Consider the following 13,327-nt stretch of genomic DNA (forward strand, 5'->3'; position numbering starts at 1 on the left):
AAAATACAAGTTTTTCAACACGAGAAGATAAACTTCATATCTTCAAGCCAGCATGTGATTTTCTGTTTATTATATCGACACGTTCACAAACAAAAAGTACGTAAGTTAATCAAAACAATTCATCAATATTCTCACAAGTGAAGATATTAGAAAATATGTTCCTCAGTGTTACACTCACTGAGTGTAAAACATGTTTGTAAGTGGCAGTCAGAGCTATGTTACAAGGCAGGGCTGTCAGCCCAGGAAGCTGGATTTGTCACGCTACAGACACTCGCTGCTATGTTTATATTCACCATGTGCCTCCATCAGCAGTTTAGCACGGTATGTTATAAAGCTTTGCTGTCTGTCATCCATGCACAATGTAAAGTTTGTATGCTGTTTATCGAGTGTGTTTTGTTTGTGTTCGGAGCATTGGTTGAACCGTGGTTTAGCACAAGACTTTGAGCACAGACGCTAACGGTGCACATTTGGCTAACTTGTAGAGGTTTGCACCCTTGGTTGAGCGGAGCAAGGTGTGTAACATTAGTCCTCAAAATTGTGTATTTGTTTACAACCATGTTACATTAATTATGTTTGGTTGGTTTTCTTTAGTTTTCATGGTGTTCATGTATGGTGTGTGGTATTTGATGTGTGGTGTTCGATGTGATACTGTTGTTCAAGAGGAATAAAACCCATCAGAGACTCTCTGCTGTTGTTCTTAATGCCAAGGGCTGCTACAGTGTTAGTAAATAATCCTATGTTATTTTTAAAAAAAGCAAATTCAAAATAAGCACTGGATAAAAACCCATATATCTTATGTAAATAAAGATCCAAATTTCGTTGTCTGGTGGTCAAGTGTTTGAGATACGATGCCTTGCACTTACGACCAGGTTCCCTTTGGTGCTGCATGTACAGACGGACGTCATACAGTCGTGAAAGCCATCAAAAATCAGGTTGATGCATTACAATATTCTCTTAAGTATGGAGCTCCACTATTACTCCACTCATCTGTGTCCTGCACGTAAAATTCCGCTTTCTAATCCAAAACTGTTACTACAGTAAAGTTAGTACGGTAAAGTACAACCCCGATTCCAAAAAAGTTGGGACAAAGTACAAATTGTAAATAAAAACAGAATGCAATAATTTTCAAATCTCAAAAACTGATATTGTATTCACAATAGAACATAGACAACATATCAAATGTCGAAAGTGAGACATTTTGAAATTTCATGCCAAATATTGGCTCATTTGAAATTTCATGACAGCAACACATCTCAAAAAAGTTGGGACAGGGGCAATAAGAGGCTGGAAAAGTTAAAGGTACAAAAAAGGAACAGCTGGAGGACCAAACTGCGACTCATTAGGTCAATTGGCAATAGGTCATTAACATGACTAGGTATAAAAAGAGCATCTTGGAGTGGCAGCGGCTCTCAGAAGTAAAGATGGGAAGAGGATCACCAATCCCCCTAATTCTGCACCGACAAATAGTGGAGCAATATCAGAAAGGAGTTCGACAGTGTAAAATTGCAAAGAGTTTGAACATATCATCATCTACAGTGCATAATATCATCAAAAGATTCAGAGAATCTGGAAGAATCTCTGTGCGTAAGGGTCAAGGCCAGAAAACCATACTGGGTGCCCGTGATCTTCGGGCCCTTAGACGGCACTGCGTCACATACAGGCATGCTTCTGTATTGGAAATCACAAAATGGGCTCAGGAATATTTCCAGAGAACATTATCTGTGAACACAATTCACTGTGCCATCCGCCGTTGCCAGCTAAAACTCTATAGTTCAAAGAAGAAGCCGTATCTAAACATGATCCAGAAGCGCAGACGTCTTCTCTGGGCCAAGGCTCATTTAAAATGGACTGTGGCAAAGTGGAAAACCGTTCTGTGGTCAGACGAATCAAAATTTGAAGTTCTTTATGGAAATCAGTGACGCCGTGTCATTCGGACTAAAGAGGAGAAGGACGACCCAAGTTGTTATTTGGCGCTCAGTTCAGAAGCCTGCATCTCTGATGGTATGGGGTTGCATTAGTGCATGTGGCATGGGCAGCTTACACATCTGGAAAGACACCATCAATGCTGAAAGGTATATCCAGGTTCTAAAGCAACATATGCTCCCATCCAGACGACGTCTCTTTCAGGGAAGACCTTGCATTTTCCAACATGACAATGCCAAACCACATACTGCATCAATTACAGCATCATGGCTGCATAGAAGAAGGGTCCGGGTACTGAACTGGCCAGCCTGCAGTCCAGATCTTTCACCCATAGAAAACATTTGGCGCATCATAAAACGGAAGATACGACAAAAAAGACCTAAGACAGTTGAGCAACTAGAATCCTACATTAGACAAGAATGGGTTAACATTCCTATCCCTAAACTTGAGCAACTTGTCTCCTCAGTCCCCAGACGTTTACAGACTGTTGTAAAGAGAAAAGGGGATGTCTCACAGTGGTAAACATGGCCTTGTCCCAACTTTTTTGAGATGTGTTGTTGTCATGAAATTTAAAATCACCTAATTTTTCTCTTTAAATGATACATTTTCTCAGTTTAAACATTTGATATGTCATCTACGTTCTATTCTGAATAAAATATGGAATTTTGAAACTTCCACATCATTGCATTCCGTTTTTATTTACAATTTGTACTTTGTCCCAACTTTTTTGGAATCGGGGTTGTACAGTAAAGTACTCCAGAGCAAAAATAAACAGAAGATTTGGCCATATATTGTGTTCAAAATATCATTTATTCAATATTAATTTCTTGTTTATGGAACTGTTTTATAAAAGCTGTATCACACTCGAAGTCGTGCTCTTGTACTGAATGTCAGCACGGCTGTGATTATCCACAGCACTACACCTACAGCTTCGTGCATCTGACTGAATCACAGCTATGCAGATTACAACTCAGTACAACAGCATGAACTCTGTGATATTGCTTAAATAACAGTATAAGTAATTCCAGCTTTAATATGAATGTTAATAGTAATGCCCTCATTTTAATGTTATTGTTCCTATAGTAACAGCTCATTCACTGGGACTTGTACAGCAAATGCTCCAAATAAGACTAATAATAAATGGATTTTAAAAAGTTTAAGATAGTAATTCTTATAATTGTTGACATGGTAACGTTTATTTAACATTTATGGAAGACGTCTTGTGTGCGCGCATGGGGAGGAGCATCACTCCGCTTGCATGTAGTGCCACATCACAACCCCCACTGTGTATTATTTTTGCATAAGAGCACAGTCAGTTGTGTTATTCCTTATTTAGTACCAAATATGTTGTAATTTCGATAGTAACAATTCATTCACAGGGATTTGTGATAAATGAATTAAAGAAAGTGTTGGCATATAATTGCTGGTATGGTCAAGTCCATGGCCCCACTGATGTTCCACAACTATAAACGGTTAAAAAGCAGGATATGTTTTTCATTAATATCAGAAAATTTGCCGTGGTCTAATAGGAATAAAACACTTTGGGACGTATTGTTGTAGGAAATAATCCACTTGGGGCTGTAACAGCCCACAATTTCATATCAGGCTGCATCACACCACCCCATTATGAATTATTTCCCCAATAACAGCACGTCCTCTTCTTTTTCATTCCACACAAATTATAAAACTATATCTGTGCCAGTCTTTAACAGTCATAATTCTACATAGCTGCAAAAATATGAAAACGGTCAATCCTTCACTGTGTGGTGACAGAAATAAAAACAGACATGAATTTTGCTCACTTGATGCATTTTATTATTATTTAGATAAAACACACTTTTACTTACAAGTCATGATTACAGTTATGTATATTACATTCTCCTTGATTTTACATAGAACTGTAGAATATAAAACACAAAAACCAACACATTAAAAGCAGGCACACTCCATTGGGTTCTGTGATTGCCACATTATGATAAAAGATTGCATTTAACGTCACAGATTGCGTGAAGAATATGTCCCTAAGAAGAAGACAGCATTTTTTTAAAAATGTCTGTCATTATTGTCATTTTGAATTTTGATGTACAGATGAAGAAGTGTGTGTAAAACAGATGCAGAGACATGTTTTATTTTGGTTAAAAGTAAATACAGTATGATAAATTTCATTAGTACTGATCCAGAACAAAAAGAAGTCCATATTGTTCATTTACTGTATACCAGAGTATCATAATCTACCAGTATAGGCATTGAAGATTTAACTTGGATAAAATTGAGTTAAATTAAAATCATTATTCCCCCAACACCAGAAAAAAAACAAATCGAAGGAATAGAAAATAATGAGCACAGTTATTTTATGTGTCTCTATTGTGTGTGTGTGTGTGTGTGTGTAAATATACACACTATATTCCATACTGCATATATCAGTACAACCAATATATCATGTACAATAACCAACTCGCACGACAACCATTAAAGTCACCTGAAAAAGACCTTCACACCCAAAAGACACTCCATACAACAATACATACACCACAAGCAAACATGACACAGTGGAGCTCACACATACTGTACTGTATATGTAAATATAGGAAGAATAAGAAAAGGAAACATCCTCAGTTTTGATTGTGACGTCTAAGGAAAATTGTAATGATGCCAGCTAATGCCACGCAAAGTTATTTTCATTTCGAGAAAACCTCGCTCGAGTAGTACATACATGTATTCCAGGTACGAATAATCACATAAAATAGATTCATGGGAATTCTGGTACAAACAAAATTTGTATAAAATGTTATATACACCCTGGATAGAGGCATTACAAAATGGGACAGTAAATATAAAGAAGACATAGTAAATACCCTGTTTATTTAAATGTTTATCTAAAATTGATTGTAAATAGTCTTTTTATATTAAAAATATATTAATTAAAATATATTACTTTTCAAAACTACACAGACATTACAAACAAAATTTGCTTATTATCTGATTATCTCATTCCCACAAATTAACTTTGGTATATTACCAACAAAAATCTTTTAAAAATGTCTGAATTATGAGGCAGAAATTTCAAACATGACTGATAACCAGGTGGATAACATGCACAACTTAGTGTACATGTTAAGTATATTATATACGACAAACATCAGAAGGTACCTGTTTATCTGAATAAGGGCAGTCCAGTATTATACACTGCAAAAAAAAATGTTTTCAAGTGAAAATCTCTTGAATATCGTCAAATCTATCTAGTATTACTTATAAGAAATATGCCTTGAAATAATCCTGTTCTTTTGGCTGATAATTTTTGCTCAATTTAAGCATTTAATTATATAAAGAAGCAAAATTATCTGCCAGTTGAATAAGAAATTTCAAAGCTTCAAATGAGTAAAAATAGGCTGGAAATAGGCTTAGAATTCAAATATTTCATTCAGTGTGATCTTATTGGGCATATAACAATATATTGTGTGATGATAAATCGTGATACAAATTTAGGACGATTCTAATTGATGAAATAAAAAAAATATTGTGATTATCATCATCAGGCTGGGTAATCTTAGTTTTTCCTAGCTGTAATTGCGTTGTTTACACAGCAGAGGGTGCAATAACGTAAAATAGCGGGACTGCATGTGACTTCGCCATAGGTGGAAGTAACACAGCTCTACTGCTGGGAAAACCACTGAGCTCTATATAAAATCTGGAGAGCTCATAGCCTATTCCCCGCTGTAGAGACGAGTGAAGCTAGCTGGCCGCCATCTTACCACTCACATCACGTGTATTTCAGAATGAACCCTTTATTGTCACTGTTACCAGTGAAATTGGCCATTAACCTGTCCTTACAGAGGGGGAACAGGACAGGAAGACAGGGATAAAAGAAAAGAAACACAGTAGTAACATGAGGAAAGATGAGGAAAAAAGAACACCCCCACACTATGCTCCTGTCAGGAGTACAGTGTGGGAGCATTTAAAAACCTCCGCACAAGCACACAATAACACAAACAACAACACAAGTACACTTTAAACACGGGGCTTGAGGGGGGGAATCAGGGGTAGGGGGTAGGGGGAGGTAATCCAGCGCAAGCAAGCAGCCATCCGCTCCTGCAGCCATGAAGGCGCTGGTCACGCACCTGCTTGTCACACTGGGGGTAAAAATGGTGACCGCGGAAAGTTAGAGAAGGAATGCAAGGAATGCGAGTGTGTCTCCCGGCAGTGACCTTCAGGGGGAAATGTTGCCTCAGCAACGGCCTGAAAGTACAGCAGACGAGACAAGACACAGAAGCACAAGCAGGGGAAAAAAGGAGGGAGAGGGAGAGCAGAAATGCGACCGCCTTCCGTGGAAGCACAGAGAAAAAAAAATGTATTTGGTTTGTGTGTTAAACCATCTCCGGTCAAATTTGCCCCGAGAAAAGTACCTCCTGACTTTTTATTCCCTTTCATTACCTCCTCTTATTTTCTCCACTTTACCCACATTCCTTACATTTCTTTATAGCGCTCCCCTTCACTGTTATTGGTTTTTTTCTTTTCTTTTCCAGTCCAGTTTCTGATCATTTTTTGAACGGCTCTTTTACTAGTATACTATATTCTACTATAATTATTTCAGTGGAGATTATTTCAGTTTTTCTCTTATGCAGTGTATCTTTCTCTTTCATATAGTTCTTCATTTCTATCTATCGATCATCATTATCATTACACCAACACAAAGGCTGTACAATACTTCCTTTTTATTTAGGACAGTTGTTGAAACAGGATTATTTTCTCATGTTATTTGCCATTTTCACTTCATTCTCACAGTCATGTCTTAACAGTATTTACTGGTCATATTGGTCACAAGCTGCATGAATATTGTGATAGTGAATTATGTGACCAGTAAAATACTGTTAAGACATGACTGTGAGAATGAAGTGAAAATGGCAAATAACATGAGAAAATAATCCTGTTTCAACAACTGTCCTAAATAAAAAGGAAGTATTGTACAGCCTTTGTGTTGGTATAATGATAATGATGATCGATAGGTAGAAATGAAGAACTATATGAAAGAGAAAGATACACTGCATAAGAGGAAAACTGAAATAATCTCCGTAAAAATTATTATAGTAGCAAAAGAGACGTTCAAAAAAATGATCAGAGACTGAACTGGAAAAAGGGAAAAAAAGCCAAAAAACCAAGAACAGTGAAGAGGAGTGCAATAAAGATATGTAAGGAACGTTGGTCAAGTTGAGAAAATGAAGAGGAGGTAATGAAAGGGAAAAAAAGTCAGGAGATACTTTTCTTGGGGCAAATTTGATCGGATACGACAGTTTAACACAAACCAAATACACGCAATGTGAATGGTAAGATGGCGGCCAGATGGCTTCGCTCTGATGAGCCTATGAGCTCTCCAGATTTTATATAGAGCTCAGTAGGGAAAACACACAAAAACACAGATCTAAAATGGCTAGCTAAAAGGTTCTGGGTTCGAGCCCAGTGGGCGACAGGGGCCTTACTGTGTGGACTTTGCATGTTCTCCCCGTGTCTGCGTGGGTTTCTTCCCAGTGCATCGGTTTCCCCCACAGTCCAAAGACATGCAGTTAGGTTAACATGGGGCGGGCTTGGGCTGAAGTGCCCAAGAGTGGCAGCGAGCACGTACGCAGCAGCTTTGCTCTTCTATGATGAACTAAATTTCGTGACAATAAAGGCATTCTTCTTTTTTAAGAGCTGTTGTATGATTGACTGTACAAATAGATTTAACAAGAAATCAGAGTTCTCTTTCTACAGACTGCTGAAAGATAAAGAAAAGAGAATAAAATGAAGGTAGTAGAAGTGTTCATAAAAGTTTATTTAGAAAAGGCCTGTTATTAACTTTTTAATTTTTAATAAAAGGAACATTTTTGTTAATCAATCAAAGTCCTTCCCACACCATTCATGGCGCGTTTGGCGGCGCCGATCGCCGTTTCGTAGCCCTCGGCCTCTCGTCTATATTACATAGCTAGGGTTACAGTGGGGGGCTAGTCCTCTGGTAACTACAAGAGTTTGACTCCCCCACTCGCATCTGTATTGCAGCGTGCCTTGCCAGAAGGCACCATTTTTATGGTATGACCTGACCATGAGTAGAATTCGCGATTTCCCGATCGAGAGGCGGACACACTAACCACTAGGCCACTCGCCGGTATTTTTGTTAATAGATATATGTTATTTACCAGCTGGGAGGTCCGTATGGTGAAATACCGTGACCGAGGTCTTGAAAGTACTGAGCGAGGCCCTCCGGGCCGAGGTCAGTATTCGAGGCCGAGGTCACGGTATTTCACCATACGGACCGACCTTAAGCTGGTAAATAATATATTTATTTTTTTCTTTACCAAATTCTAACAGAAAACGAGAGCGCCCGAAACGGAAAACTGAGCCGAGGCAAGCCGCCATTTTGAATCCTCATTCACAGCTGTAATGCAAATTGCTTCCTCCTCGGTATACAAGTGCACTTCCATGGCAGGAAAAAAACCCCTACATTTTGCCGCCTATGTAGTCCCCTATTTATACAAAATTGAGTCATTCAGGATTCAGCCATGTTTTTGCTCGGCGTTAGCAAGTTAGAGGTTTTTAGCTTTCTCCTGAAAGGTTTTCTTTTATTTCTTCTTCCTCAGGGTAGTAAAACTCGCTTTTGCTGTGAAGACTGTCGTTATCGCTAGCCAGGCTGTAAAATTAATGCTATTCTCCTGAGAAATGCAGGCAAAAATTAATAAGATTTTTGATAATCTTATAAATAAATCTTGTAAAAAAAGATAAATGTTGACAAAAAATTCTACTAAGTTTGTTGTTGTTGTGAACGAGCGAGTCGCCAGAGGTCCGTAACCGGGATCCGTATCGTAGGATACAGACCCGCTCGCCAGCCAATCAGAGCGCAGGATTTGATGGAAACTGCACCACGAAAAAAATAAATTATTATATTTTATCCAACATTTACAAGTGTGTGTAAATAATTGTTGGTTATTAAAAATGAAACAAAAGGGTATTTTATTTAACTAAATGAATATTTAATTTGATAAACAATAGGCGGCATGTTGGTGTAGTGGTTAGCACTATTGCCTCACAGCAAGAAGTTTCAGGGTTTGAACCTCACAGGGGCCTTTCTGTGTGGAGTTTGCATGTTCTCCCCGTGTCTGTGTGGGTTTTCTCCGGGTGCTCCGGTTTCCACCACAGTCCAAAGACATGCAGATTAAGGTAAAAAATACCCAGCCACTGGGATTGTACGAGCCAGTGCATACTTAGTGCCGGTCCCAAGCCCGGATAGATTGGGAAGGGTTGCGTCAGGAAGGGCATCTAATTTAAAAAAAAAAAACTTCTATGCCAAATCAAATATGCAGAACAAATCCGCTGTGGCTGCTCCTTTAATTGGGACAAGCCGAAGAAAAATACATAGGAATGTTGCAATTTTTTGGTAATAGTACGTTTTATTTATTTATTTAATATTTTCTCAAAAATATCGTGAACACGATATCGTGAATTGGGTGAATCGTTACCAGCCTAAATTTTATAATAGGAAACACTAGATTAATTTGACTATATTCAAGATATCACTCATGAGACTTTTTTTTTTGCTGTGTAGTGTGATTTGTGTCATAGATGAAAGGTCATAAAAAGTGGATAAAATCTCAGAAAAGTGTATATTTACACAATAAAAAACAAATTCTCACACATTGGCTTATATTAATCAACATTACATTTAAAAAAACTGATTTCTTTTGAAAGTTTTAAAGAATATCTACAGTCTTGGAACTTCACTGTCAGTTCACACTCCTCACTGGCAAACATAAGGAGTGTTTAGACAAATAGTGAAACGAAGAAGACCTGGGTTTGCTCCTGAGAGGGAACATTAGATTATGTCATTGAGAAGTGCTTTAGCTCCCATCCTAATCAACTTACTCACAACATACTACACAGTGAGCAGCGAGCATTCAAGTTACCATATATTTTTTTTATACAAAAGTGCAACCCTAAAAAGAAGATAGATATAAGGGATTTTGATTCTCTCTTAAATTTAGATGATTCTTTTAATAAATATAACAAATGTACAAATTATTGCCACTTTCAGTTACCAAAATAATTCAGTCCTTTTAGTCCATGATACACCAAAAAGTGATTGAGGATTAGTGCTAGCCTGTGGTATTTAGTCCCTTCTGCTCCATAAATAATTTCATGTTTATATCTACCACTGATGCTACTCACGTCTAAGAGTACCACTTTTAGCCTAGACATAAGGCAAGTCATTAAAATAATCTTTTTTTTTTTTTTTGTCACAGTAATTCTCAAAAGTAATTGGTATTTTAGCTGTCTGGATCTTTGCTTGAGTTACTAAGGCTTAAACTATTCAACAAAAATTGCTTTGCTGAATAAGTACATATTATTATTATTATTATTATTGTTAGTGATCCAACACACTGCACAGTATTTAAAAAATGACTGATTTAAAAGGAAGCAAAAAACGAAAGGGATGGTCATGATATTCAGATCTACAAAAATAGTAGTATACCGTTACTCGAATTTCTAAAATGAAAATATATAAGTATATATTACAGAACATGACCAGCGTTTATATATTGCCACTATTCAAGAAGTCTTGCATCTAGAACAAGGTGCTCAGTTTTCAGTAAATGAACTGAGAGGAAGTTTTACTCGAACATTGCACAAATTATGTACATGTACATACTAAATGTCTGGAAAGCCAGAGATCAACAGCATAAAAGCCAAACTCCTATGGACACATCAACACAGTGAGAAGTCCACCATTCACTTGAAACTCTTCGCACTTACTTGATCGTTTAACTTTAAGATCACCTTTGGTCCTCGTCACCATTATCGTACCACCAAGCAGGAAACACACAGTTTGGAGGGTCCAATGCAGTCATCATGACAGAAGGCCCCACACCCCTTGCACATGATCATGGCCTTTAGCCGACAGTAGCATTTCGACTGGACGTCCTCCATTCCAGAAGCTTCTATGAAGGCCTGCTCAGGTGAGGTCTCACCTTTACCCTGATCGAGAAGGTGACTGGCAGGTATGGCAGTGACAGTCACGGAAAATGACATCATCCCCTCACTGGCGTTCTCATTACTGCAGGTAACCGTAGTAGAGGCACCAGAGTCAGGGATGGTATGATTTATTGAGTGAGGCATGGACATGCTGATAGTGCCACCATAGAAAGTACCCGTCATAGTTTCTTGTCCATCTTGTGACTTCTGTGACTGGAAGGATGTTACTTGTGGCTTACAGTCACCTGAATGATGCGGCCCTGAGTTACCCTGTTTACTGGTGTCAAGGTGCAATCTTGGAGATATTTCTTTGGTTCTTGTAGAAGTGCCACCTTCTTTATTGGAGGAACAACTCAGTGACTGAGACTCTAACTTTATTTGAGCACACTGCTGGTATCCTGGAGAATCATCTGGTTTTGTGATGCGAGATCCTTGCTGTTCAACTTTAATTCCAGGAGGGTTAGAATGCCCTTTTAAAGAAGCCTGACGACCTTCTTTAAGTTCTACCACTTCTTTCTCTTCTCCTTCCACATTTTCTCTCTTTACATTGGCCAAATGAGGCCGTTTGCTGCTCTCAGTCCCTCTGCCATATGTGGAGATATTTAGGAGATAGTGCCCTGTCATGGCAGGCTTGGACACTCTCTTTCGTCCAATGAGGCCTAGTTGGAACCTTGGTTGGTCATTAGAGCTCTCTGGATAGCCGAGCACACAGGGCTCAAATTGGGACGGCTGAGAGATTCGGTTCTGCTGACTTCTGTGTCTTAGAACATGGAGAATCTGCTCCTGGGTGTTCTTGTCCAGCTTGTCCACAGTGGTCCCAGGTCTGCCTGAGCAATGCAGCAGTCTAGATCTGCTAACGTCCTCTGCATGTATAGGTTTCTCCTTCCCCAGCCCCGATGTCCTGACAGCCAAGTTCCCTTTATCTTGTGCTACAACAGTCGCAGGCTGCACATTTATCTTGGCGGGTGGTTTTGGAAGAATCTTCTCCAGAGGAACTTCTTTACCTTGAAGGAGCTGAGCGACCAGCGGGTTATTGGCAGGAATTAAGGAGCTGGGTTTGATCACTGAGGTCCCTGGCAAAGGTGCCTCTTGTGCTTTTGGGCTGTGTGGCAGCACAGTTGAAGGTGATATCTGCATTCCACCAACAGAGTGGAGAACACAGTGCTCCTTCAAATGAGGATTTGATGCATGCTGAGAGATCTGGGAACCCAGAAAGGACCTGGTTTCTTTTGAAAAAAACTGGTTTGTGCTAGAGCTTTGAACAAAACTAGGGTCCAACTGCCCAGTAGCACAGGAGGAAGGAGATGTTTGGGAGAGAACTCCTGTGCTCTCAGGGACAGGAGACACTGAGCTAATCTTTACTGGAGATACAGACTGGCTTCTACTGCTTGCTGGTGAAAACTCTTCTGACAAGGACTGGACTGGGGAGGGCGTGGAGGTACATCCGGTGGATCCTCTACGTGTTGCACCTGCTGCTGCAGCCGCCGCAGCACGCTGTTCCCGAGCTAGTTTGGCTTTAGCTTTGATGTCAGCTAAAGTGCGTGCACCAGTGCATCCTGGACGGATACTGGGTGGTGTCAAAGGATGAGGAGTCCTTGGAGACACTTGGCCTGGAGCTCCAGGGGCAGACATGATTCGTGACACACGGATCTAGAAACATTTAGAAACAGCTTCAGCATCCAAAAGAAACTACATTCAAATGCAATTAAACAGAAATGTGGATAAGAAGGAAAAGTGAAGCCTACTTTAAGGGGTGGCACTTTCTGTTGTGCAGTTGTTGTTGACGGTGACCCTTCTGTTGAGGGTAGGGGCGACCCTTCTTCAACCCGAGGTTTCTTCTCTGCTACTTCTTGTTCACTTGAGAGTTTCCGCTTCAGTGACTCAGTAGTAGTGTCAGATGTTTGTGACACAACCTCTTTAACTTTTATCGACTCACTCTCTATGGTATCCTTTCTTTTAGAACTAGGTTCTTGAGAGGATGCTGGACTATTAGTCTTGCTCTCTTGTACCTTTTCATCTACACTCGACGCTAACGGTTCCACCAATTTCTCTGCAGCAGGTGTAGCTTCCTCCTGTGTCACAGATGCAGTGTTTGCGTTTGAAGATGTCTCATCAGAAGCTGAATGACTTTCTGTGACTGGGTCAGCATGGACGGACTCCGGTTCTGGATGGCTTACAGACACTGATGTTTTCACCTCTCTGGATCTCAGCTCCTTGTGGGTGACCTCAACAGTGTGGTTTGGTTTCTGTGCTTCTCGACTAGACTCTGTTTTTTCAGGCTGGGATGAGTCTTTAGCTGGCGTAGAAGTGTTTTCAATCTCCGTCAGCTCTCTGGATTCCTCAAGGCTTAATCCAGACCTGGAATAAAAATGGGCTTGATATAATTTTTACACTCCTCTCATACTCTTTG

The 13,327-nt window shown here is 39.5% G+C and overlaps 1 protein-coding gene across 2 annotated transcripts in view; it reads right to left on the minus strand.

The window, feature by feature from the left end:
- Positions 1–6,988: 6,988 nt before the first annotated feature.
- The window catches only part of asxl2 (ASXL transcriptional regulator 2), a 39,676-nt gene continuing 33,337 nt past the window's right edge, over positions 6,989–13,327 (minus strand). For both annotated transcript variants that reach the window (XM_060934140.1, XM_060934141.1), the window contains 2 exons: positions 12,663–13,275; positions 6,989–12,567 (listed from right to left, as the gene is read on the minus strand). In XM_060934140.1, the coding sequence (XP_060790123.1) occupies positions 10,741–12,567; positions 12,663–13,275 (2,440 nt within the window). In that variant the 3' untranslated portion in view covers positions 6,989–10,740. The remainder of the gene's footprint in view (positions 12,568–12,662; positions 13,276–13,327) is intronic.

This window comes from Neoarius graeffei, chromosome 11 (genome assembly GCF_027579695.1).
Source record: "Neoarius graeffei isolate fNeoGra1 chromosome 11, fNeoGra1.pri, whole genome shotgun sequence".
NCBI lineage: Eukaryota > Metazoa > Chordata > Actinopteri > Siluriformes > Ariidae > Neoarius > Neoarius graeffei.